General features: G+C 39.9%; 1 protein-coding gene and 1 long non-coding RNA gene across 3 annotated transcripts in view; one reads left to right on the forward strand and one right to left on the reverse strand.

The window, feature by feature from the left end:
- Nucleotides 1-20,727, reverse strand: part of ANKRD26 (ankyrin repeat domain containing 26) — a 47,596-nt gene extending 26,869 nt beyond the window's left edge. The window contains exons 1-18 of one of the 2 annotated variants that reach the window (XM_066550565.1): nucleotides 20,510-20,727; nucleotides 18,692-18,806; nucleotides 18,282-18,455; nucleotides 18,049-18,155; nucleotides 17,413-17,550; nucleotides 16,490-16,641; nucleotides 13,564-13,614; nucleotides 10,699-10,732; nucleotides 10,548-10,620; nucleotides 9,285-9,345; nucleotides 7,924-8,930; nucleotides 7,275-7,404; nucleotides 5,702-5,763; nucleotides 4,488-4,599; nucleotides 2,964-2,992; nucleotides 2,797-2,863; nucleotides 2,668-2,712; nucleotides 487-569 (exon numbers count right to left, since the gene is read on the reverse strand). In XM_066550565.1, coding sequence (XP_066406662.1) covers nucleotides 487-569; nucleotides 2,668-2,712; nucleotides 2,797-2,863; nucleotides 2,964-2,992; nucleotides 4,488-4,599; nucleotides 5,702-5,763; nucleotides 7,275-7,404; nucleotides 7,924-8,930; nucleotides 9,285-9,345; nucleotides 10,548-10,620; nucleotides 10,699-10,732; nucleotides 13,564-13,614; nucleotides 16,490-16,641; nucleotides 17,413-17,550; nucleotides 18,049-18,155; nucleotides 18,282-18,455; nucleotides 18,692-18,806; nucleotides 20,510-20,712 — 2,643 coding nt within the window. In that variant the 5' untranslated portion in view covers nucleotides 20,713-20,727. The remainder of the gene's footprint in view (nucleotides 1-486; nucleotides 570-2,667; nucleotides 2,713-2,796; nucleotides 2,864-2,963; nucleotides 2,993-4,487; nucleotides 4,600-5,701; nucleotides 5,764-7,274; nucleotides 7,405-7,923; nucleotides 8,931-9,284; nucleotides 9,346-10,547; nucleotides 10,621-10,698; nucleotides 10,733-13,563; nucleotides 13,615-16,489; nucleotides 16,642-17,412; nucleotides 17,551-18,048; nucleotides 18,156-18,281; nucleotides 18,456-18,691; nucleotides 18,807-20,509) is intronic. The other variant, XM_066550566.1, reaches the window with a different exon arrangement.
- A 274-nt stretch (nucleotides 20,728-21,001) lies between these two features.
- Nucleotides 21,002-23,343, forward strand: LOC136556809 (uncharacterized). The gene is made up of 2 exons (XR_010783699.1): nucleotides 21,002-21,929; nucleotides 22,671-23,343. It is a non-coding gene; the product is annotated as an uncharacterized lncRNA (long non-coding RNA).
- The last annotated feature ends 1,908 nt before the right edge of the window (nucleotides 23,344-25,251 follow it).

The following is a 25,251-nucleotide window of genomic DNA, read 5'->3' on the forward strand; positions in this document are numbered from 1 at the left end:
TTTTGCAGAGACAGGGAAAGCACTGAGGTCACAAAATTTAACTTTTTTTTTTGTTTCTTCTTCTGTTACTAAGTGGAAAGCCAGGCATACTTAATCAAATAGATCAGCATACTTATAGACAAATTTCCTTCTTTACTTGAATGTGCATGTTGCATAGGGAAACAAAAGAATTTGACTGCACTGTTTCTCAGCACTGTGCAAAAGGAAGAACACTGAACAAAGTCTAAGCAAACCAGCGGGAAACAAATTAGTATAACAGCAAGTATCCAATATAACACTAAGGATTTTTCCCCATCGTAAGAAGACTGTATTCCATTTTACTTCAGGCTGTTATACAACCTTTATCTACAGAATTCTCCAGAATTACTCATTGACTGGTAAGTTTCCTTCACTTTACACATATATAACATATAATTCTTTGCTTTACAGTGTATAATACAATTTACTGTTTCAGGCTCCTAATTCAAAACCTTTGGTGTTACATACCCACACTCCATAGTTTTCAATGGCATCCTTATCTTCTTTTTCAGCTGCTGATGACATATGAAAAATAGGTCCTGAGTACTCACCTACAATGAGAAAACTATATTTTGATAACCAGCATGACCTAATACTATTTACATTTAGAGTGCATCTTGAATCATATTTGTGAGAAAAATCTTAACACAAAATAATGCATTGCCTCTAATTTGTGACCTCTTAGAGACAAAAATTACCCTAAAACAGACTGAAGATGTATCTGTGTACATTGCTTTCTTACAGGGCATTTAAAGGAAATTTGCTGAAAATTGCTGCAAGTGGTGACAAATTAACCAATCCTGTTTCTTAAAGGTGCATTAACTTGATCTTTCTCTTTGAAACACTGTAAGCCATACAGTAAATAGTTACATGGTTCCAGCAGCTGTAATTTCCCTATATGTATATGTGCAGTACACAAAAAATCATGAAAAAAAATCACAGCTTTGAAATATTTTAAGGCCTCAGCTTTACTTTGTCCATGAATGAAATGTGTTTCTAGACATGGATCTGGACTGAGTATTTCAAACTGCTACCTTATCTGTTGCAGAATGGAAAACTGAGACAGACTTGTGTAATGCTGAGAAACAATCCATGATCTCAACACTTTGCTTATACTGTTGAAAACGGATTCCACTCTTCCCCCTCTCAGAATTTCTATATAATATGGGCAGGTCACAAACTTCTCAGAGGTATTCACCAGTCTGGCAGCCTACCCTGAATCTCTGTTACACCAGAGAACTGCACTCCAGATAATCCCAGACACAATCTAGAAGCAGCACCTCGCTGTCATTGTTCTTGTGGAAGACATATTGTACACTTTCAAGTGACAAGCTTCCAGAAAGAAATTAATCTTAGCAACTCAAGTGGGGAATCTAAAAACAAGAGATGGAGGCTTTTCACCCTTATCACTCTGCACCTCCTCTCTTGCTCCATAATGCCATGGATTCTACACAATAGCATTTCTATATACAAAGTTTCACTGCTAAAGAGGGACACAATATCCTTCCTACAAAAAAATGAGCCAGACTGAGAAAAATACATAGGTATCCTCATAAAAATACAAAAGGGCACAACCTCACTTCTTGGCATTTTCTGCCTTAGGTGAATACTTTTGCAAGCCTTCATTCCTTGAAGGGTTCTTAACATTTGATACAAGAGTCACAACTTAATGTCTGAACTCCTCAGTCAATCAAAGGTCTCCAGAGGTCCATTCTGACCCAAGTTACAGTGTGAAGTAACAACCTTTTCCTCCCACCTCACTGCTGGGTAAAATTTGAGATTTTTTTGTAGATTTCATTGTTGGGTATTTCAGTACAAGGCATTACACAACCGTCATTAGTGGATTGACAGCACTTATTTCACAGGGTTGCTATGATGATCTCTTGATAACTGACGCATTTCAGATAGTCTGATAAATACTAAAGACAATAATAACAGCAATAATTAGGGATTATCTAAGGATAACATTCTACAAGGAACACAGGCATTTTTCCCTTTTCCTTGTTTTTCAGCAAGAGGTGCTTTAGACTTAACTCATGCTTATTAGATATCCCAATACCAAGCTGTTTGCTGGTACAGATGAAGGCTCCAGCCAGCAGTAAAACCAGACAGATGTGCTGGTCGTCAAGGAACATCTGTAGGTAGCACCACAGAAATTACTGCAGAGGGTATCCTAAGTTATCATTATCAAGACTGCTGTAATCAAAAGCAACTCTAACTCCCATTTAGTCTTGCCCATCAGAGAAGTTTTCAACAGCAGCTATGTTGAGTTTGAAGTCTCAGTCTTCAAGTAAGATTTTAGGATCTTTGGAGCCCATAAGATCTGTTTCACATAGTGTTTAACCAATCTTGAAATTTCTGTGTAACTGGCAGAGAACAAGGGAAAAGGCAGGAAAGACACAAGGCATCAATGCTCCTCCACCTTCAGGACTGCCTGAAAAGGGGAGATGACAACATGTATGCTGGAGGAAGCCTACATCATGGAAGGGTAGACTGTAGGAGGGAGCAAACATGTACAGGTGCATATTTCAGTAGTCCTTCTGCTTCCAGAACACCTTGTTAGAACGATTAATTTAAAATTAAGAGAAGATTTGCGATTACAATGTGTCTGTCCATGAAAGAACATGACAAAGGGACGGTCATGAATACCTTCAATATCCTCAACATCTTCTAAATCAAATTCCTGCAATAGATCTGCAAAAGATAAAACAGATGCCTTATTAAATACTCCTAAAAGATTATGAAGCCAAATCCAGAACTACTTAAGGCAAATATTACCTGATTTCTGCTGCCTGTTTTCAGGAGAAGTTTTGTTCATTTCCAAAGAAGAAGTGGGAGTCTTCAGCTATGAAAGAGAATTCAATGTTAAAACATCAAATTCAAAGTAACTACTAACTATTTAATGAGCAGAATAAGTAGTCAGTCTAACATGAACAAATACTTACCTTTGAATTGTTGGGTTTCTCCAAAAAGCCTGGAAGTGAAAAATATTTTGGGAAATGTTATTTTTTTAAATTGTGGGTACATTTTACTCCATTCAACATCAGTAGTTTCTACAACTAAGTATTAGTCACAAGCATTATTTCATCAAGAGTACAATACTGAACATTCCATTTACCTCATCATGCAGCATGTGTCTTAGTATACAAGAAAAGAACAATGCATACTTCCCATCATACACCTTGGATTTAAAAAATGATTATCACATAACTAGGACAATATAGGTGAAGCAGTAAGGTCATGCTTGTTAACAGAACAAGATTAAAATATTTAGTTCTTTTGAGGAGCTGAATCCTGCTTTCTAAAAGGATTATTTCAAAAGCCAAAGCTGGTCTGTTGCAATAAATGATCATCAAACAGTACTACGACTGTGATTATTCTACAAGTGCTTAATATTGAGGAGCATTTTCTTTTCCATTGATGGGACTAAGAAAGCATGGGTGCAGACAGAGAAACCTCATACATATCTAACAAGGTAAAATCAAGGCAGTTTTCATCAGATTGTTGTGGTTTAGCTTGCAGATGAACAACAGAAACAAATGTTGTCTGGTTTTAATCTACATTTATAGTATAGTTCCAAATATTTTTTAAAATTTTGTTCAATATTAAATAATTTCCACACCCACACAATCCCACCTATACTTCTCAAATCCTTCGCTTAAGTCATGTTATGGTTTGAGTCCTCTCACTAAAGAAGTATATGAAAGGATACTTAGAATTATTAAGAATGGCTCCATGGCAAGAATTTTTTATTTAAATAAAATTGTTTATACTTTATATTTTAAAAAATCCAAACCAGCATTAAAAAACAAACAGTATTCAATTTCAGTAAAGCTGGTGGTTCAGCAGTGTGGAAAGACCTTAGAAAGATTACCATAACCACCTTTCACCATCTTTTCACACTGATCCTAAACCTGTCTTAGTAGAATTCTTGTCTAAGCAGAATTCCGTGACAAATAGTTAACAACTACATTTGAAACTCCTGGAAACTTGTAAAGTTTTGCTCAAGACACTCAAGAGACAGTGTCATGAACTCCAGGCAGAAATCCTCAGCAAAAATCCCTGTACTTGTAGTCCTACTTTAGCTCCTAGGCAAAGCAAAACATAAAGTTATCAAAATGCTATCAAAGGTTAAGCCAGGGGCAACAAAAATGCTAAGCCAGATCACAGCTGTCTTCTGCTGCATTATCATCTAAGAATGGTCAGTCCTAATAGACATACACTGTCATCACTATGAAACAAGAACCTAAATCAAAAAAACTAGATACTCACTGGAAGAACACAAATAATGCAAAGAATTTCCTTTACAAACTGGCCAGCAAGTGCTGTGATTAGTTAACAAACAATTGAAACTTCATAGGTATGGTTTGCACTCACACCGTGACAGCATTTCTAGGACAGACACTGATAAAAGTTTACTTTAAGCTTATAAATGCTTACAGACAAACATTAGCCCACCAGGAAGTTACCATTGTCACTTTCCTCTGAAACAAACTGGGAGCATGTTCCATGTCTCTCTGCAGCTGGGAGCAGCACACCACATGGTATCTTATTTGGCATTTCAGAATCTGCCTGTGTAACCTAAAACACATGAATGAAAATTAGTACAAATGCATTTTCAACTCATTTCTATATAAAAAGTTCCCGCTAAACCAATTAATGTAGCACGGTATCTAAGTGTATTCTAGATACAAAAATGGTTTTTAAGGCCCTTGGCAACAATCCATCAAAACACAGTATATTGGAAAATCACAGCAATTGTGTTAGTTTTCAGATCTTAAGCAAAAACTTCATGCCACTATTCTGCCACCCTGACAAACCTTGACAGACTGGATAACCACAAACAAGAATTAACATGGTAACTCAAGATACAGGTTGTGAACCAACAGCTACATGTCTGCAGTGGTCCAGCATTAGTACTGAAATTGTATATGACATTCAAGCTGGTACTGACATTCCCTGCAGTAGAGAATGAACACAGTGCTGCTCCCAATTGCAAGAGCCATTTGGACTGAACAAAGATTAGCAAGGCAGAGCTTAAAATTACCTTGAAACTAACAATGTTTGAGCCTTGTATTTTTAAGAAGGGGATGGGAAGAGTTCTTTTTTCTCAAAAGAAGAGCCAGAGGGACTTAGCTACAGACCTTGCTAATTGCCATGGACAGAAAAAATGAAAAAGGCAAACAGGGCCAGCATGTGCAGTGCACCTCTGTTGAACATGATTGTCAAGAGGGCCAGAGTAACCTACAAAAGGTGGAGAGGATCTGTTCAGAAGCAGCAAGCCATCTAGCTTGTAGAGCCCAAGGGCAACAGCTAACCAGGTCAGCAGACTGGGGCTGTATGGTGAAAATGCAACAACCCTGACAGCCTCTGTGAAAAGGTCAGAGTATTTTAAGCAGCAAGGAACTTCACTGTTTCAGGACTATACCAGAAACCAAACTCAGCCAGTTGCTGTGACCCAAGCCATTAGCTCACCCTAACTTCATCCCAATCCTAACTGAGCAGCTGGGCTAGAGCAGAATTATTTCAAGGGCCCCCAGTTAAAAACATACAGCAAAAGGAAGGAAAGAGGAAATAAGCCTTATCAACAGTAGTGTCCAAATGAAAAGGAAGCTCTCAAGTGATTCTGGATCTTTCTTCTACTTCCTGCAGTGGAAACCCTTGTGTCCTTCACAAAGAGTACCTCGGAATCCCAGGGAGATTCAGCATCTTCCTCTTGCTCTGCTCCCACTGTTGGAAGGCCGCCTACAAATAAGGTAAGAAGTGAGGCGCTTGAGTGTTTGTACATCCAAAGGTGCAGGTTCCATTGACGAGGACAAACTAAGAAGCAAGTTTTATTCAAGTGCTTCTTCCCACCCAGACACATCATGTTATCTCCTTTACACTTCCAGTTTCTTTTGCTTCCTTTCTATCAGAAGATAGCTATGCCCAACAGCTAACAAAGCTACAGGCAATATCCAACATACTTGGGTAACATTCAGGAAGATACTTCAGTATCCTGCAGTTCTGCTGTATACAGAGTTAAGGTCTCCAGCCTACAGCTCCAAAATTTGGCATTTGCTATCACTTTCCATTGTACAGGGGGTACCACAGAAACACTATCCAAAACCTCCTCACACTAACATGCACAAAGTCACCAAGAAACAATCCTCCCTTTGTTGTGCTACTAGGAAAGATCTTCCCTGACAAAGTTCATACCCGGCCCCTTCCCAGAAGCTAGACACCTAAGCATTGTCATTTAAAAATAGAGGCTCACACCTCAAACACTTAAACCAAACACACAAAAGCCATTTCTGTCTTGGGGAGGGTGGAATTAAAATTCAAACCTCTTCCCTACAATTTTAAGAGTCAGTCTCAGGGGGTTACTAGCCAGATTTTACTATCGTATTTCTATTTTAAGCTACTCCATTAGGAAAAATTGATTCCGGATTCAATTGTGTGGACACATACACATAAAGAAGGGGCAAGGACCTGGATGCCTGTGAGGGCACCCACTCCAGAAGAGGCTGGTTCCAATCTGAACTCTGACTACTTACACTATGCCAGATACATACTTACAGTAAAACACATATAGGTGGATGAGCAGGTATAGGCACAACACTACAGCAGGTTCTGCCAGTGCCCCCTGTGCAGCATCTGAGCAGCAGCTACACATGCTCTAGTAACATCTCTGGAGACAGACAATGGAAATGGTGCTTTGTCTTCCTACTGTCAGACCTCAGGTAAGTACCAAAGTGCTCTTCTCTGACTAGGCTGGTAATGTTTTCAAGCACACACATGTGGTGCTGGAGAGACCTTCTACATTTTAAAACTGGACAAGGTGAGGCACTGAACAGTTTTCTCTCAGCTTGACTCAAATCCTTCCCTGGCTTCAGCCAAGAGCAATTACAGCCATTCAATGTGACAGTACTCGTGATAAAAGGGAATACTGCTGTCACTCAAGACCCTCTAGTCCTCCTTCTCTTTGTTATCTGTGCATTTTGTTCACATCACTTCAGGAAGAACATAGCAACAAATCAAGAATGGCATCTGCTTCGTATTGCATTGCGTCATACCCAATGCTACAATTTCAGTTCTTTAAGAATGAATGAAAAGCAACACAATCTGCTTTCCTTCTCTGCCAATGCCCACTGGGACTCATAGGAAAGAGAAAATTTTGCTATCATAGGAGACAATCACCATTTTAGCTCATTTCAATGCATTAATATTTGTAGAGGAAGAACTTGGGTCAGGATTTACAAAGTCATTTCTCTCACCAGAGTTGTCCTTTGAAGCTTTGTGGACTTCGTGCCTATCATTACAAACAGAATTTTTCACATCCTCAGCAACTGTAATTTGTAGCTTTTTGCCAGCACCCTCCTTCTCTTCATGTTCAGATGATTCTTCCTAAAAGAGACCAATGAAAACAGCTGAAAAGAACAGTAACACACATTATCTTTGCTGTTCCTCCATAAGCAATTCCTCATGTTAGTCTAACTCCAGCTTCATTTAAGTTCCAACATTCCAGAGCATATTTCTTTTTCCTCTATTTTGCCTCATGGAAAATCATTTGTTTCCTGCTCTTGATCTTATATAAAATTCTTTTTGTTTCCTCACTTTCAGCTATCAAAACATGAATTTCCCTAAATGGTAGTAAAACTTCACAGATAAAAGCTGTAACATAGAACTTAGAAAAATCTAACTGATTCCAGAGTCTGCTGCCTATTCTTTTTCCATACTATATTACCATACCATAGCAAAGAAACTGTTTTGACTCCAAGTAAGACACTAACATCAAAAATGGATGATCAAAAGATGGATATATGTGAAAAATAAGCATTAAGAGAAATCTGGTTTAGTATGTGTTTCTTACTTATCTGACCCTTAGAAAATACCCTTGTGATTGAATCATCCTTATATACTTACTTCACTGCTTGAATGAAATGCTGCTCTCAAATTTTCTTCTTGCTTATTTAAGTGCAAAATTTCACCTTCTTTTGTCAGTGGTTTATAGACTTGATCATCTACTCCTTCATATTCCTCTTCTTCAGTATCTTCACCATCCACATGTTCAAGTATGACAGACGTTGGTCTTTCCCTTTCAGGTCCCAGGGGTTTTTCTGCTAACCAAGAATTATTGTCACTTTCAAAGCCATCACTGAAGTTTGGCCTTTTCTCCCTAACAGCACAACTATCTAAGAGAGGCTGAGGTATCTCTTTTTTCCAGTCTGTCCCTTCAGAGTTTGGAAAACAGGAGTCAGCACTTCTGTGAAATTTCTCCTCAATCATGCTTTTTCTGTTCCAGCTTTCTTGCATATCTTGCAGATTATTTAGATTTTGAAAGACAGCTTGTTTTGGTACTGACTTGCAAGATATTTCATTATTCATGATCTTTGGAGACACTGATGTTGTATTTTCCTGAAACCTTTCACAAGACCCAGCTATGAAAGACACAGGAGTAACAACAGATTCCTCCAACTTTTCATCACGTTCTTTACTTATTTCATCATCATCACAGACATTTCCTGTTCCACATCGAGCATCCCCTTCATACTTGGCTTTACTGAAATACTCTAATTTCTGATTAATTTCCCCTTTAGGTTCTGTTTTCTCCTCTTCCAGTATTTCATTAGACTGAGTTCCTTCATCCTTCAACTCTTCCTCCTCCTTTTCATCTTCAGTAAAATCTTCATCATCATCTTCCTCCTCCTCCTCCTCCTCATAATCTTCATCACCATCTTCATTGTCATTTTCATCCTCTTCTTCTTCCTCCTCCTCCTCCAATTCTTCATCCAGGTTGCTTGCAGCTGAGACATCTTGATTAAACAATTCTTCACTGTCCCCTTTGTTCACATTTGCACCTGATGGGATTCTTTGTTTGAGACTTTTCTTTGGTGACTTAGGACTTTCAATTCTAGAACCACCACCATCATCTTAAAGTACAAAAAAAAAAATAAAAATGCATGTGAACAGAAAGAATTAGGTAAACAGTAATAGGGATGTTCTCAGATTAATGTACAAGAGAGGAACCATTTGGGAATGTCTAGAAATAGAGAGGTTGGGCAGGATGGAGGATGAACTTGATGAAGGAAAGGGGCTTAAGAGGTGATCAATATCTTCATTTTAAGGACTTATTTTATTCTGAATTGTAAACAGTGCCATGTTTACAAAATGCTACTTTTCTCATTTACTATTAAAAAAAAAAAAACCAAACTGACAAAAAAACCTACTTAGCAAGTCTACCTTATATATCAATATATCATCCAACCTTTTGCAAATTAACTTACTGTTTTTCCTGAACTGCTGTGATGCATTCATTAACAGCGTTAGGTTTGGCTTCTGCAGCTTCTGTAAATAAAGATTTAAGATTTTTTTTAACAATAACAACAATCAATCCTTTGTTCACATCAAATCTTGAACAGTAAATATAATCACTGTCCTTATGATAATGCTGGCTCCATCCTATACTTCTAACTACACAAACACTCCTCTCATATCCAATTCAGTAAGTATGTGCAGGCACCCTTCTGCAAATTGTTTCCAAAAATGTTTACGTGCATAACTATTCTAAAAATCTGTTTCTAATACGAACAATACTTCAGTAAAATTCAATTAGATTTAAAAGTGCATTTTCAGGATGCTTACTTGCAAATGTACACAAGGTAACTGTTAATATCCCCATACTTAATGCATAAATTTAGTCCCTGCAAGTACACTTAAAAAATACCCCTAAATCTCAAAATCATGGCAGAAAAATCTATCATTTCTATTTAAATCAGTACAAGAAAATAAAATCAAGTTAAAACTAAACATGCTTGCATCTCCAGCATTACAGAGTGGGTTGAGCTACCACACTCAGGTTCTACATTACAGCACAATGCCAATGCAACAGATGATGCTCCAGACATCACTCAGAAGTTCATAATTCTACAGATCATTAGTAAAAACAGCAGACATAAGAGCTTGTAACTAACAAAAAGAGTACTACCCAAGCATTAAAAAAATGAGGAAAAACATGCAGTGTGAGATCACATGCAAGTACTGAATGTCATCTTATAGAAGAAAATAGATGACCCATTTGAGTAACTCATCTGCTCACTGAGTACTCTTGAGGAACCTGCTGAGGAAAGGAGAACTGGGTGATGAGGATTTTTACAGATCTTGATAAATAAATGTCCTTTATCACTTAGGAATCTATCCCCAAATTTACAGAAAACAATAACAATGATTGGACAAGAACAGGATAGGTTATAATAATAAATCACAAATTTTTGAAGTCTGCAAATCTGACTCACATGAACAAGAAAAAATATAAAACTATGTGGTTATCTTGTCACCTACTGCTTTTTGGCTTCAAATTACAAATCTACTGCATACTCTGTCACAGCTATAGGTCCTTTAGGAAAAACAGCAGAAGGAAGGCTGGCAGGCCAGAGATTGTGTTAAAGAGAAAATAATATTGGCTGGAGCTGCAGTTTCTTTCAGTTCCAAAGAATTTGCCTTCAAACCCCTTATTTTTACAGGATATTTTTCCTGTAAATGCACCATACCTTGGGGGTAAAATCAAGTTCCTCTTCCTCAGAGGTATGCCAACTGTCATCGCTCCCCTCTTTCTCAGAGCTTCTTTAAAAGCAAAGCAAAATGAGTACCGTGTCTCTCAAGTCATTCCTCAGGTAAGTGTTATTATTTTTAAAGTCTCACCTTATTGAGTCTCCTTGGGAGAAGTCATCTATTGCTGTTCAAACATTAATCAACATGTTGAAATTAAATTTAGCATGCTAAAAATTAACCATTTAAAAATTAAATATTTTACATGGACAACTCTGCACATCATAATAGAACGATGCTTTGGGTAGTAAATTCAGTACAAGGTGGCATAAATGACTGCATTTCCAAAACAAAATTGCATCTTCAAACAACACTGAATTTTAAAAAAATAAAAAAGGAAATAAAAAGACCAGAGCTATATCTCTTTTGGAGTCTTATACCTAGAAGTTTAAAAAGCACAGAAACACTCCTAAACTTAAAAAAAAAAAAAAGTATAACATTAATATCCTACATTAGTAAACAATTAACAAAATGGTGGTGATTTAGCAAGACATTAAGACTTCCAAAGTACTCATCTTACCCACAAGTACACATCACATGCAGAGATTTATTATTTTATGCAGCATTATGTATAACATTATGCTAACATTACACTATCCAATGCTCTACCCAGACACAGATTGTTTTGCAAAGGTAATGAAAATCAAAAAGCATAATCAATCTCTAAAGCTCAAGTAGAAGAATCACCAACACTTCTGTACACTGCATCAAAAAGGGAATTCAGCAGACACACACAAGTGGCAAACCCAGGGCATTCTATAGGACACTCCAAGCTTTTATCAGTGTTACAAACATGACTTGCACGTAGGATAGTTGGATAAATCAGGTCAGAAGGAACCTCAGGAAGTCTCTTAGCCAGCCTTCTCAAAGCAGGCTCAGTTATGAGGTCAGAGAAGGCTGTTCAGGGCTTTATCCAGTCTGGTCTTAAACACTTCCAAGGAGGGAGACTGTACAGCCTCTCTGTTTTACTGTTCCCACATCCAATTTGAAACTATTTTGTTGCCATTTATGCCTCTTATATCTCTGCCTCCTGTCAATGTACCACTGGGAAGCACCTAGCTTTGTCTTCTCACATATACTGGAAGCTGCTGCTAGGTCCCCTGCAAATTCACTTCTCTAGGCTGAAAAATTCCAGTTTCTGCAACCTCTCCTCAAAGGCCAAATACTCCTGTCCCTGATGAATCTGATGGCTTTCCACTGAGCTTGCTCAATTTTGAAAGACAAATCTCTCTTGAACTGGAGGCTCAAATTACACCCAGAGCACTGGACATAATCCAGAGAGTGCCAAGTAGAGGTGGATAATCACCTTCCTCAATCTCTTGGCTATGCTGCTCTTAATACAACTCAGGACACTGTTGTCAGGGCACCCTGCTGCTGGCTCATTCTCAGCTCACTCTGCCAAGACACATCAGGCTTCCTCAGCAAGGCATCTCTCCTGCCAGGCAGTGCCACCATGCTTTTAGCAAGGGGTTGTTCTTTTCCATGTGCAGATTTTGCATTTGCCCAGGCTGAATTTTGCTAGAAAGGCCTGAGAGTTCATTTACACAGTATGTCAGAGTAAATGCCTCTCAATGACAGCATTGCCCTGAAGTGCATCCACTGATCCTCCCAACTCAGGGCTATTTGCAAACTTGTTGAGAGTGCACTCCAGCATGATCCACTAAAGAAACCTCACCTCCAGGAATCCAGCTTCAAGAGTCCTAGAACCTTCTCAACTATCAACAGCTCAGATCATATAAAAGGGCTCTTCAATTCCCAAAACAGAAGGGGAAAACAAACACAATTTCCACAACTTCCAATAGTACCTATTTCGGTGTTCCTCAATTCTCGACAACTAATTCTTGTCAACTATCATAACAACCAATCCAAGGTCTTTGGCTGAATCATTAAAGGGAAAGGAAAACAAAGGCATATCATATGCCTGAAGACATCTCCTCCACTAGCAGTAAACACAAAAGAGCATGGGAATTTTGTCTGTTTTGAAGACAGGGTATGTGTAGAAATGTTCATGAGTACATCTCCAGACCTGCACTGGGCCTTTGGACAATGAAATACAGTGTGCGTGTCATGTAGAGAAAGCCTAGAAGCTGAAACAAGGACAAGCTAACAGTTAAAAATACCAACACAGTCTCTAATTTTTACTGTTTCCTTTTGTAAACACACAATATTTAAATAATATTAATTAATTGTACATACCACAGTTCCTGTTAACTCAATCAAGAACCAGCAGTCTAACCTACCTGCTAATTTCCCAAGCTGAGTAAAAATGCCTCCACCAGTGTGGAGCAGTCAGTTATCATGCCTGATGGGTGACCTCAGTTATATTTTCAATTAGTACTCAAGTAATCAAATGAGCTGAGTAAGTTTTCTGAAATTTTGCTTCCAATGAATAGATTAGTTCAGTTGGGTAGAGCATGGTGCTAATAATATCAAGTTTGTGGGTTCAATCCCCGTATGGGCCAGTCACTTAAGAGCTGGACTTGGTGATCTTTGTGGGTCCCTTCTAACTCCAAATATTCTGTCATTCTGTAAACAGTGACTTTAAGCAGTGACCAAGAACAAGTCACATTGTTCTTTAGAAGGCAAGAGAGAAAGTTCATGAGCCACCTCTCAGACAGAACTCTGATTACAGTAGAAATGGGATCTAGAAAAGCAGTCTCTGGGGATTGCTTGCTTCCACTTTAATTCAAGCCCATTTCCATTTCAGAGTAAAAGAAGGGCTTATTGAAAAACATATTTACTATTATGAATGACACAAAGCAAACACTAAATTCAATAATAAAGAACAAGGCAAAACATGCAATCAAACAAAAACCACGCAAAGCCTGCTCTCAAATGTAGTTCATAAAACCAGAACCATCAAAATAGGAGCCTCCAGGATAATAAACATCACAGATGTGTTGATATCTGTATACTGTACAACATGTTTCATATTTTAAATGCTACTGTACAAAATACCTTTCCTTGATTTTCCTGTTCTTGATGTCTGGTTAGGAGATTGTTGCATTTCTATATCCATTTAGGAAAAGGCATGGAAAGGACAGATGGAACAATGACATCAGAATAAACTGGAATTTCCAGAAACTTGGAAAACATAAGCAGTACATCAAAACAGCTACAGCAATGGGAGAACACACTGTAACTATCAGCCTATTCTACAGTTAGAAGTGCTGGAAACAACCCAACCAGAGTCTAAAGAACTCTGCTCTCAAGGGACAGTGTAAAACAGTATCTTAATGTACTTGCTCCCTGTAAAACATCTATATTTCAGTATTTTGAAACACTGAAACATCTTATCAGAAATATACTCTCCTGACAATTTTGTATTTCCCTCAACTTGACTACTTTTCTAGCAGAGATGCTAATTAAATTCCTTCAGGGTTGTAGAGTGCCTTACACATACAGCACACAAAAGTCCTTATTCTAAGCATCTCAAAAATCCTTATGTGTCAAGAACCAAACTTTGGAGAGACTCCAGAAGTTTGAAGGAAATCTTGGCTCCCTGTACTCAGACCAGCATGCAACTTTGAGACATTAAGTTATTTACACAAACTCATCTTAAGTTACAGTTTTAGCATGTTTGTTATCCCTTGCTAAAAAAGGAACCCAGTAACTTATTGCCTTACACCAGCTCATCTTAAAAGTTGTGTCAGTTGGTGCCTGATACAAACATAGGCCACTTCTACCTCAGTTTGAAGAGTCCTGCTTACATTCATTTGACCATGCTGAACCACTCAGACATGACAAGAGAGCAGCATGTTTCCCCCAGGGCTATAGAGCAGGCCACAACCGGACCGAAACGGGCGCATTGACTGGTGTATCACACAGATGTGTTTGTGTGTGTACATGTCTGTGTGTTGTGGAACACAAGTTCAGAATATAAATCACTATGCATCTGCTCTACCCATCCCACCTAGTAAAATGCAAGAATTCATTCTGTTATTGCAGCTAACTGACACCAAATTCCTTCATGATGCAACATTTGTCTCAGAACAGAAGGGTGTCCTCCTTCTGTCGACTTTACCACAGGGAAGGAATGTACTTGTATCAAAACAAGATACATTTAAAGAGTTAAGAAAGGACTGCATGAATGGTTTCTCATGTCTTCTACATTTCTCAGCTTTCTGAAGGGATAATACAGGACAGCTATTACTGAACTTGGGAGACAGAAATCACTGAATTCTTTTTAAAGAGCTCTATGATGGAAATCCAACAGTTTCCATAGGGACCCAGGAGCACGAAAGGAACAACACATCACACAGTATTCATATAAACAAAAGCCAACTTTTGAAGTAGGCTGAATTGCTCATTAGAGGAGAGTATTTTGAAAAATATTCAACAAGTGCAAAATCAGCAAAAAGAACAAATACAACACTGAAGATCCCAGAAAAATTGTATAGAAGAGCAACAGAAACAAAAATAATTCCGAAATAGGTTTCTCTGTTCTCCTGAAATCATTCCAACTTCTCCTCTAACAGAGGCTTCAAAGTCTGTTACTGCAGCATATTAGAAGGATTCTCCTGCTACAGGACCTGTACTTTTTGTGTGCAAGTTAGAGACTGCAGAATTAATGCAGGTAAATATTCTCTTTATGTTACTAATCCCTAAGAGACAGTAACAGTGTGCACTGTTTGGGCAAAAGCAACATTTTCCTGGTTAAACCACCTGTATCAAAATCTTTAAAGAAAAAATCCCTGCAATCTATCAAGAAACTTTCCCAATCTCTGACTAGGTCAAATCAAGTGTTCCTAAGTCAAAGCAACAAAGCCTGACTCTAAATTAAATTCCTGTATCTAGGAAAGGTCAGTGAGGAAAAATATCCCATATTTTGCTCATTTTTAAATATTTAAAAATGGAGTAAGGAACTGTATTTAAAGGAATAATGAATTGTGTTAGAGCAGTGTCTTCTGCCCATTTGCCACATAGTACCAAAGTAACATCCTTAAAAATTTGGAAAGAGTAAAATCTCCCACTTGTAGGGCTTGAAATGTAAAGTACAAGACACACTATTTCATTTATACTAAGGTATTAATTTTCTAAGATTCCTCTAGGACTCTGAGCTCATAACCATAGGCTGAATTTTTAAAACTCACTGAAGGAGTTAATTTTTTGATCACAAGGCAATTTAATTTTTCTGGATCACAAGGTAATAATTATTTTCTAAAAAAATTCATAAAAATTACTGAAAGTGGAAGAAAAGCATTCTTATTATTTTTATTGTAAATCAAACTATGCTCTAGCCAATGCAGCATTCACAGACACTCCAATGTTATTGCAAACAAAGTTACTTTTCCAATATAATATTTGCTAAGTATGTCTCTACAGCACCTACATGGAAACAGTTATAACTGATTTTGGACATGCAAAAAGGACCTTAGTGCAGATGGAACTATTAACATTAAAATGAAGACACAAACTTCATGAAAATCAACAAGACACATACCTTTCTGCTCATTTCTCTGTTGCTTCCCAAGTACAGAAAGAGGAACAACTACTCAGGTAGAAGCCACTGCTTTTGTAATTGGATTTTCACAATCTGAGTTGCCATCTCTAGGTAAAAGTACATGCTTGAAAAGTAAACACTTTTGCCTAGTTCCTTCCCTATCCTCCTAGCTCTCTCAAGGAAAACCCAAATAGGTGGACAGTCTGACAGACAGAGAGTAACCCTAAGAAGCGAACACAGAATGCAAATCAAATGCTTTCACAGCCTAACAAGCAGCACTTCCAACTATCATCAAATAAGCACATTGACAAAGCTAGTGCTACTCCATCTGATGCCTCCACTAAAGCAAATGGTGAACACAGTAAGCACTAAAACACAAACCCACTAAGAAAAAGCCACACTGATTCTCCTCGTGAGCTACTCTGTGGTGAAGGGTCTTACCTCCTCTGTCCACAGCAGGTGCACCCAAGGTGAAGCCAGCAGCTGCTGCCCTGTGTGGAGTGCCAAGTGCTGTGATGCCTCGTGCACCACCACCTGTAGAAGCTTCTCCTGTGTTCTCCCAGTCTGCATATTCTGCCAGTTGTTTGCTAAGACTGTACAGAAAAAGAGAGAAAATGCATTAGGTAAAAAATAATCCCAAACCTGCATATACCATTTAATAGAAGAGTTAACAGCCACTTCTTATCCAACCTATTCTTATCCCATCCATAGCCATTTAGATTTAAATACTCATATGCATTTACTGCATGACTATTACATACTTCAATATTCACTACAGTCACATTCACTCTACAGTCACATTCAAACCTACGAAGGTATTAACTCCTGCTTGGTACCTGTCAAGTTTCACCTCTGGATAACTGTAGGAGACAGACATATTTTAGAGTTTATATTGAGCAAATGTGAGCTTAGCAATAAAACTTGAAATCTAACAGAGAACTCTGGGTAAAAATTTTCCTCAACTTCCAAGTTCACACTAGACACTGGAATGATACATAGAAGACAGGAGGACATTTCCACAAGTTGTGCTGGGGAAGGTTAAACTGGGTATTAGGAAAAATTACTTCAGGGAAAGGGTTGTCAGGCATTAGAACAGACTGACCAGTGAAGCTGTTGAGTCACCAGCCCTGGAGGTATTTGAAAGATGTTGTAGATTGGCACTTAGGGACATGATTTAGTGGTGGGCTTGGCAGTGTTGATTCTTAGAGGCCTTTTCCAATTTAAATAATTCTATGAAGACATCACTGAGAGCACCTTCAACACAAGTCTCAGCACACTACTAAACTTTTGTGCTGTTATCAAAAATTATCAAAAACCACACTGATAACTGACAACTTACTCTAATGATACAGTTTAAAATTTACCTAGAATATCCATGAATAACAGCATAATCCTCAGCTGTCCATCCATTAGTGTCTTTATGGGAAACATCAGCACCATACCGAAGAAGAACTTTTATCACATTAAGCTCTCCACCAGAAGCAGCAGTCATAAGTGGGGTTCTGAAGGATCCAAGAAATATGATATGAAATAGATTGCTTTACAGTCACCATAAATATTTTTGTTTCTGTTCGCCCTCAAAAAAGTTTACTTTAAAATAACAAACAAAAGAACAATAATTTTTCATTAAGATAAACAATAAAATCAGAGAGGGTCTCAAAACAACTAAATGTTTAATCTTGAAACAAAGCTTTCACACAGACAACACTTAGAAACTCTACTACTATGCAGGAGATGGCTTTTCAATTTGAGGGAAGGCCACTGAGCTAGTGGCAGGCTTCCTGCCAGAAAGGCATCACAGACAATCCTCAGTATGGAAAGTATCGAACGAGATACGACAGCAAGCACCGAGGTACGACCATCTTTCACAAGTCACACAGAAGTAACTGCTTCTGTGTGGCTCCTTGTTCTGTAATTTTTCAAACCTCACTCTCATGCCTCTCTCAAGTCAAGCTGAAGAATATTAAAGAGACCCGTGTAAAGTTTTGACAGCCCCTCACCTTTCACATTGATCTCGAGCATGCACATCAGCTCCTTTTTTAAGGAGAAACTCCATTATTTCTTCATGATGTTCGGAGACAGCAAGAATAAGAGGGGTACATCCCTCCTGAAAGGGCAGATAAAGTTAAAAATCAAAGTTTAAAAAAAATCCAAAAAACCAACCAAACAAAACTTTAAGAAAAATATGAATGCACCTTTTGGAAAGCACTTCATTAGCAAATATAAAATTTACCTTATTTTGGGCATCAATATTGGCATTATGCTGAAGTAACAGCCCTGCTACAGTAGTATTACCAGACAGGACAGCCAGGTGAAGGGCAGTGTTGCCATCAGCATCTGCCAGATTTGGGTCAGCACCATGTTCTAGCAGAATAGCCACACATTTTTCTTGCTGGCATTGTACTGCCTGGAAACAAAACACAAAAAACTTCCAGCATTTTCAGTTTCACTTTGTAGCAATTCCTCCATCTTCCCAATACTGGGAATTAAGAGCACCTTCAAAGATAGCTAACATATGCCCATTCCACAACAATCACAATATGCGTGATTTTACAAAGGTCCACATAAAGAATACTGAAAAATACATCATTTAGTTCAAAATCAGTAAGTCTTACTTGCAAGAACGTACCATAGTCCACGTACCTTCATCAGTGGTGATCTGTTATCATTGTCAAAAAGATTTAGCTTACACTTGTTTTCTACTAGAAATGTAACTACATCCACATGGCCATTTGCACAAGCAAGATGCAGAGCTGTCCTAAAAATTAAATAAATTGAATTAGCACAGACAGGGATAATTTCAGGGTTTTTTGATAAACAGATATGACCACAAGTTTGAGTTTACAAATCTCAAGCTTAAGAACACACTTCATTAGCTGCACAGTAGCTGCACACCAGCTGGGACTTGCTAGCAAAAACCCTCCACAGCATCTGCTAGTAGGGGGACATTTCCTTCACTGCAGAACAGAGTCTGCAGATTCCTGTGCCCAGGCATTGGGTATTGTCCTCTGTAGGGTGGGACTACACATGTGGCACAGCAACAGAGACCAAAGCCAGGGAATCTGAGCTGGCAAATCAACCTCCAAGTTTTTCTTTGATCATTCATGGGCCAGAAGTGTATTGGAGATGTTAGAGATGGGTTGAATTGAAGTAATATCACAGGTTACCCTCACTTTGAGAACTTTTCCTTTTTCTCTAGCTTTTTTACTACTGAAGCAAAACCAAGAACACATTTGCACCAAAGTGCCTCCAACAACATGTAGCAAACCAGAGAGCAGAACACTCTGATCCTGACTACAGGAAAGTAATTTTTGACTTTCCTGTAATGTTTAACTATCATAGTCATAAAAAGCCTACTACAGATTAAGTCCTTTCCAAGGAGGCAATACTGTGTTTCCACAATATATAACCAGCACAGGAAAACCGAACTTTCTTCTTCAATTTAAAGCCTTGCCAGAAGGAAAAGCAGTCCTTCAAACCACAACATCTTAGGTCTGATGTCAATTAACCAATCTGTTTGCACACAAAGACACAACCACCGAGGAAGTCCTTGCACGTGTTTCCTCCTACAAATCTAGTAGGTGTTTTTAGGGCAATAAAACTAGATGAGCTTTATTGCTGCCAGAAGTCCAGCCTAGGAAGCTGAGCTACTCTGCTAAAACCAGACCCTCTTCAGAACATCACAAAGGATGTGACTCTGAGCCTTTTCAGAAAAAGTGATTCCCTTTTGCTTATGATAGATCACTAGGAACTATGCTGCAGCCCAGGGCTTCTCCTGAAGGTAGAACTGTTAAGTGCTTGCTGTGCTTGACTCAAACCCCCCACAAAACCTGCCTGAATGCAACAGCTTCTCCTGACCAGATATTCCAGTCCAAGGTACCGATCAGCTGTACCAAAGCCTCAGAGCAAAAAACTAACTGCCACCTAAAACCACACTGTGGCTTAGGCTGTCGCATCACACTCAAAAAAAGCAACTATGCGTGCAGCATCAATAAACAACACGCTTTCCACCTTTCTTTAAGTTGCTCCCAGCTGAGGCAGCACATCCTTCGAGCTCAGCTACTGAACCTGCAGGCTGAGCCCTCAGAGGTGCACAGAGAGGGATGCGATTACACTCAGACTTCAAACCCTGGCTAGAGAATGGCCACAAGGCTCCTCTTGCAATCCCCCTTTGCCAGGCTAAGAGCTCGCTTCCACCCCCGCGCCCCTGGGCAAGGACATAGGAGTCCGGGAATGAGGGCACTGAGGAAGCCGGGTCACAAACGGTAAGGCGACAGTTGGCCGAATTCAAGGGGTTTTTGGCAGCCCAAGGCTGATTCCCACAGCCAGCCAAGGGCTGCGGCGCCCGTACTCCCACTCCTCCCAGCGCCGCTGCCGCTCCGCTCCTGCGCCGGGGAGCTCGCGGGGCTCCTACAGCTGCCCCTGGGGCTCCCGAGACCGCCCCGCGGCTCCCGCCCTTACCGCTCCGCCTTGTCCCGCCCGTCGATGCCGTATTTCTTCAGTCCCTGCCGCACCTGGGCCAGGTCGCCGCTGGCGGCCGCGCGGTGTAGCTTGCCCAGGTCCTTCTGCCGAAGCTCGTAGGCACCGCCGGGGGAGGGAAGGGAGGCGCTGCCGGCCGGCGGCTGCCCCTTCCTCTTCCTCCCGAACCCGAAGATCCTCTTCATCCTGCAGCAGGAACGCAGGCACAGTCCCGTCTAAGGAGAGCGACGGCAGGAAGCACCGGCGGGCTGTACCGTGCCTCAAGCAGGGACAGGGGAGGGGAGCTCCCGGCACCGAGCTCGACTCGATGCGGCTCCTGCGGAGCGAACCCGGGGCGCGGCGGGACCCCCGGGCAGAGCCCGAGCCCGCGCCCACCGCCCCCAGCAGCCCCGTCCCACCGCACCGCGAGCTCCGCGCAGGCGCGGGCGGCCCGGCGCAGGCGCGGCCGCGGGAGGCGGGGAGTTAGGAGGGAAATAGTGCTCGGATGGAATTAATGTCCCAGGGCACTCAGTGCTGCGTGGGTGTCGCTATCAGGCTTGGGTGAATGGGTGACAAGGACAGACAGCAAGGATTAATACAAGAGGAAAGGGGATGGAGCCGAGCTTCAGACATCATCTACTTCCGTGGCTGAGCAGGTGCTGAGGAATATGTCTGGTCCAGGTAGCTGGGATCGCAAGCTGCCGACTGAGATGCAGGTTAAGCTTTGGGTGGGAGCTCAAGACAAGAGGCCGTGAGCTGCCAACCTTCGGGATATAGCCAAGAGCGCGAAGATGTGTGATGCTAGTCAGGTGAACAGACTCTGGGAGACACAGCAGGAGCCTGGAATTGCCGACTTTTTGGGTAGCAAAGGAGATGAAGAGCGCCAGCCAAGTCGTTGAACATGGAGAGTGGGACAAGAGCCGAAGACTCACTCGGGCGGAAGAGCGGGACTGGCTCAGGGGGCGACTGTGAGGCTGTAGAAGCCCAGAGGTTCTTTATGGAGGTGCTCTTCTCAGAGGCACCAGCTCGAGCTGTTTCTGTGTTACTGCACAGGAATAAATTGCTTTATGGAACGAGATATCTGAGACTCTGCTATTGGAAAGCGGGGTCGAACGGTAAGGAAAGCTGGTGTGACCGTGTGAGAGTCGAGGTGCGGGGAGATGTGTCCGGCGAGCCGCCCTCACCGCGCTGGACCCGTGGGGGCTGCGCTTCCAGCAGTGGAAGCTGGAAGCTGTGACACCTTCGGGATGTGAGACTGTCAGAGCTTTGTGAATGGTCAGACTGGGAAGCTTCCCTAACATCCATGACGGACTCAGAAAGTTACTTTCTGATAACTGGGGCTCAGTTGGCACCGACACAGAGGAATACAAACATGCATGCAGACGGCCTATATGAAACTGTAGTAGAGAAAGCAAAATATTGGGTAAGTTTGGAATAATTATTAATATTGTACTGCTGCAGTGATGCTACTGGGTAGTTCAGATACCATACAATTTGGGGGTGATGCCATGGTACAGTATACCCTAGGGTATTTGGCTAATGGAACACCTTGCCAAAATAATTCTTCCTATCTATAGAAACTACTTTTTGCATATGAATTTCTGAAAAACCGATGGTAAACAAAACCTAATTCAAACAGAGAAATGCATTTCATTATGATAAGCAGGAAAAATATTTATTGCAACTGGACAGGAATATAATACCACTTTGTAGGGAGGTGATTCAGCCCTTAGAAATATTTTCTTTTCCTTCATCACTAAGAATGGTGTATATATTAAAATCTTTATTTTCCTTTCCAGAATGCATCTTCACAGCTTTATCAAATGTTTGCTTTTGGCAATATTCTCTTCTGCTGCGGTGACTGATGTACAGACACTTTCATTAGTTGACTCTCAGTGTATTAGCAGTGTTCTGTTTTTTCAGACCTGACTCTAGAAAGAGGAGCCAAAATAATAATAACAATAATTTTAAAAAGATGTAAAAATACTCTTTTGCTGAAACTGCAGCTAAGTAGATTCAGGCTGCAAAACCTAAATTTCTATGAGTATTAGGAAATAACTACTAGTAACCATTTTGAGAGTGTCTCTATAGTTAGTCTGACTATTTAATGGAAAAATGGAGAGCAAAATGCATTTTCTAACTGGATATATTTGTTTTCTTCCAGCCATCTTAGAAGAAAGGCAAGTTTTTATTTACAAGATGGTAACATGGGATAAACATGAGTCATCTCTCTGCTCTTCAGGAGGAAGTGTTTTATCTCAACTTTTCAAGTGGACACATGCTCAGCCACAGATAGTTTTGTTTTTACAGGTTACTCCCCAGCTAAGACAAGGAAACCCTAATTCTATGTCAAATATTTCAGAATGGTATCAATAAGAAACCCAGTGATTACAATGTCAGTTTCAGTTGGTGACTTTGATAGCTGAATGGGCTAAAATTTAGTTTCATGCTTTTGAAGATAAGGGGATGCAGATGGGATCATAAACTTATATGGGTACAACTGGAGCTGTTCATTCCTTACTAGCCAAGAAAGATGCAAAAGAAATAGCTAGTCTCTGTCACTAAAGCAACTGTCAGCTGTTTTATCAATACTGCTTCTTTAATTGTGTTGGCTCAGGGTGCTGTTGAAGATACCAAAGTGTATGTTTTTAGTTTTGATCTATTTTAAATTTAATTTTTATAGTTCCTTTTTGGATTTAGGTTTGGGTTTTTTTTTTAATTTTGGTATTTCCTATTCTGTTCAGTGTTCTATATGCTTATCTGTAGTTTTCTCAGTATCATCTAATAGCAGCTGTTTCTTTTCCTGACTGCATGAAATGTTTCATTCCTGTTCTGAATTCTTGTTTCATTACAAGACTTGTGTATCACAGGGAGATTTCCAAATAGGGCTTAAGTGTGACTTAAGTGTTGCATAAGCACTGGTATTTGGATTAGTCTGCTATGGGTACACCTTTCCTTCAACATGATTCACTGTAGCTGGATAATTTAGCTCACAATCTTTGTACAGCTGAGGTATAAAATGACAGTCTGAAATTTCCCTTTGCCAGTATGGCTAATTCCCCTATTAGACCACCTGGTGTATTTTGTCTACCAGGAAGGAAAAGTGTCAGTAAAGACTTGGGCTGATAACAATATGCTGCTAAGAATCTGGTATAGTACACCTGCTTTGCAACTGCTGTATTTATAGAAGAAGTGGTACAGCTTAGAAAAGCTGCCTGGGAGGATTGCATGTCTCAGTAATGCCGACTCTGAGGCTTTGAAGGGGACAGGATAGTTAGAACACATCCTGCAGACAGTGACTTCAGCAGCTTTTGCTCTAAGAGCAGAGCTGCAGCTGTGGGGGTGCTTCTGGTGTGCCACCTCTGAATTCCAGAGTCATTGGACAGTTGTGAGTCCAGTGGGGGCAGTTTGCTCCCAGTCCAGCCTGACACACTATATCCGATGCACATGGTAGGATTAACAGCTAGCTTTCCATTCAGGATGTAGAAGGGATTTCTTTTGGCTTCCTCTTAAGTGATGAGCAAGAAAATTTATTTTCTTTTCAATACAGTAAAGGAGTTACTATATGAGATTGGTGCTAACACCACTAAGGTTATGGGTTCAATCCTTTTATGGGCCATTCACTTAAAAGTTGTACTTGATGATCCATTCTTGTAGGTCCCTTCCAACCCAGAATATACTATGATTCAGAAGAGGCTTATTAGAGTATTCAGAACCACACAAATTCACTGGCTCACGCTTTTTGGGCTACCAGTATACAGTTATCATGGAATGAACTCTGTGTTATTGTGGAGTCAGGTAGGTCGCAATTGGATTTGTTAGGTTTGGTTCATTTTAGTTGAGAGAAATGCAAAGTAAGACCTTTGTCTTCCTTCTTTTTATTAAACTACTTGGAAATTATAAAACACAAGAAAGGGAGAAATGTCTGCTGACAGTAGGACTGAAATGCATTGAGAACTTATTCCAATTCCTAAATGCTGTGGCTTAACCTCAGACCCAAACTGAGGTACCACACAGCTGCATGATCACTATCCCCTGTATACACACCACCATCCCCCCAACCCAGTGGGATGGGGAAGATAATTAGAAAAAGTAACATAAAACCCCTGACTTGTGGGTTCAGATAAGAACAGTTTAATAATGGATACAAACAAAAAGGTAAGAATTGTAATTTCTAAAAAAGGAAAAATTAAACCCATAAGAAACAAGCAAGACCTGGGAATGGTTTTTCTTCTTGACTTCCAGGTCTCAAACATGTCTCTAAGCATGAAAATAACACTGGAAACATTCCAAACACATTAAGGGAAAGGATGAGAAAAAATAAAGGGAAACTTTGGTTTAACTTTTGTTAAATAAAAAAAGAACATGAATAATGCAACACAATGAAACTACTGTAAGAGGAAACATTTCTGACAGTTTTGTCAAGCTTAAGGATCCAGATCAGTCAATCTCCTGGTCAGAAAAAACAGATGTGGTTCTTATCATGAGTACAAAAGAAACCAGCTATGCAGGAAAAAACCCAACAGATGGGTGCACTGTGCTTGACATCCATTTAATAGGGTTTATATTCAGTCTGCAATGAACAAGTTTTAGCAACTTAACTAGGGAGAAGGGAAACCATAGATGCTCTATAAAAGCAAAAAGTCTTCAGAGCCTTTCTACAGCATTTCATTTAATTAGGTAATTTTTGGTTAAAACATCACGGTACTCCTCTATTGCTCTGCAAAGGGGATTCTGGTCCACAT

The sequence above is a fragment of the Molothrus aeneus genome, chromosome 5 (assembly GCF_037042795.1).
Source record: "Molothrus aeneus isolate 106 chromosome 5, BPBGC_Maene_1.0, whole genome shotgun sequence".
In the NCBI taxonomy this organism is placed as follows: domain Eukaryota; kingdom Metazoa; phylum Chordata; class Aves; order Passeriformes; family Icteridae; genus Molothrus; species Molothrus aeneus.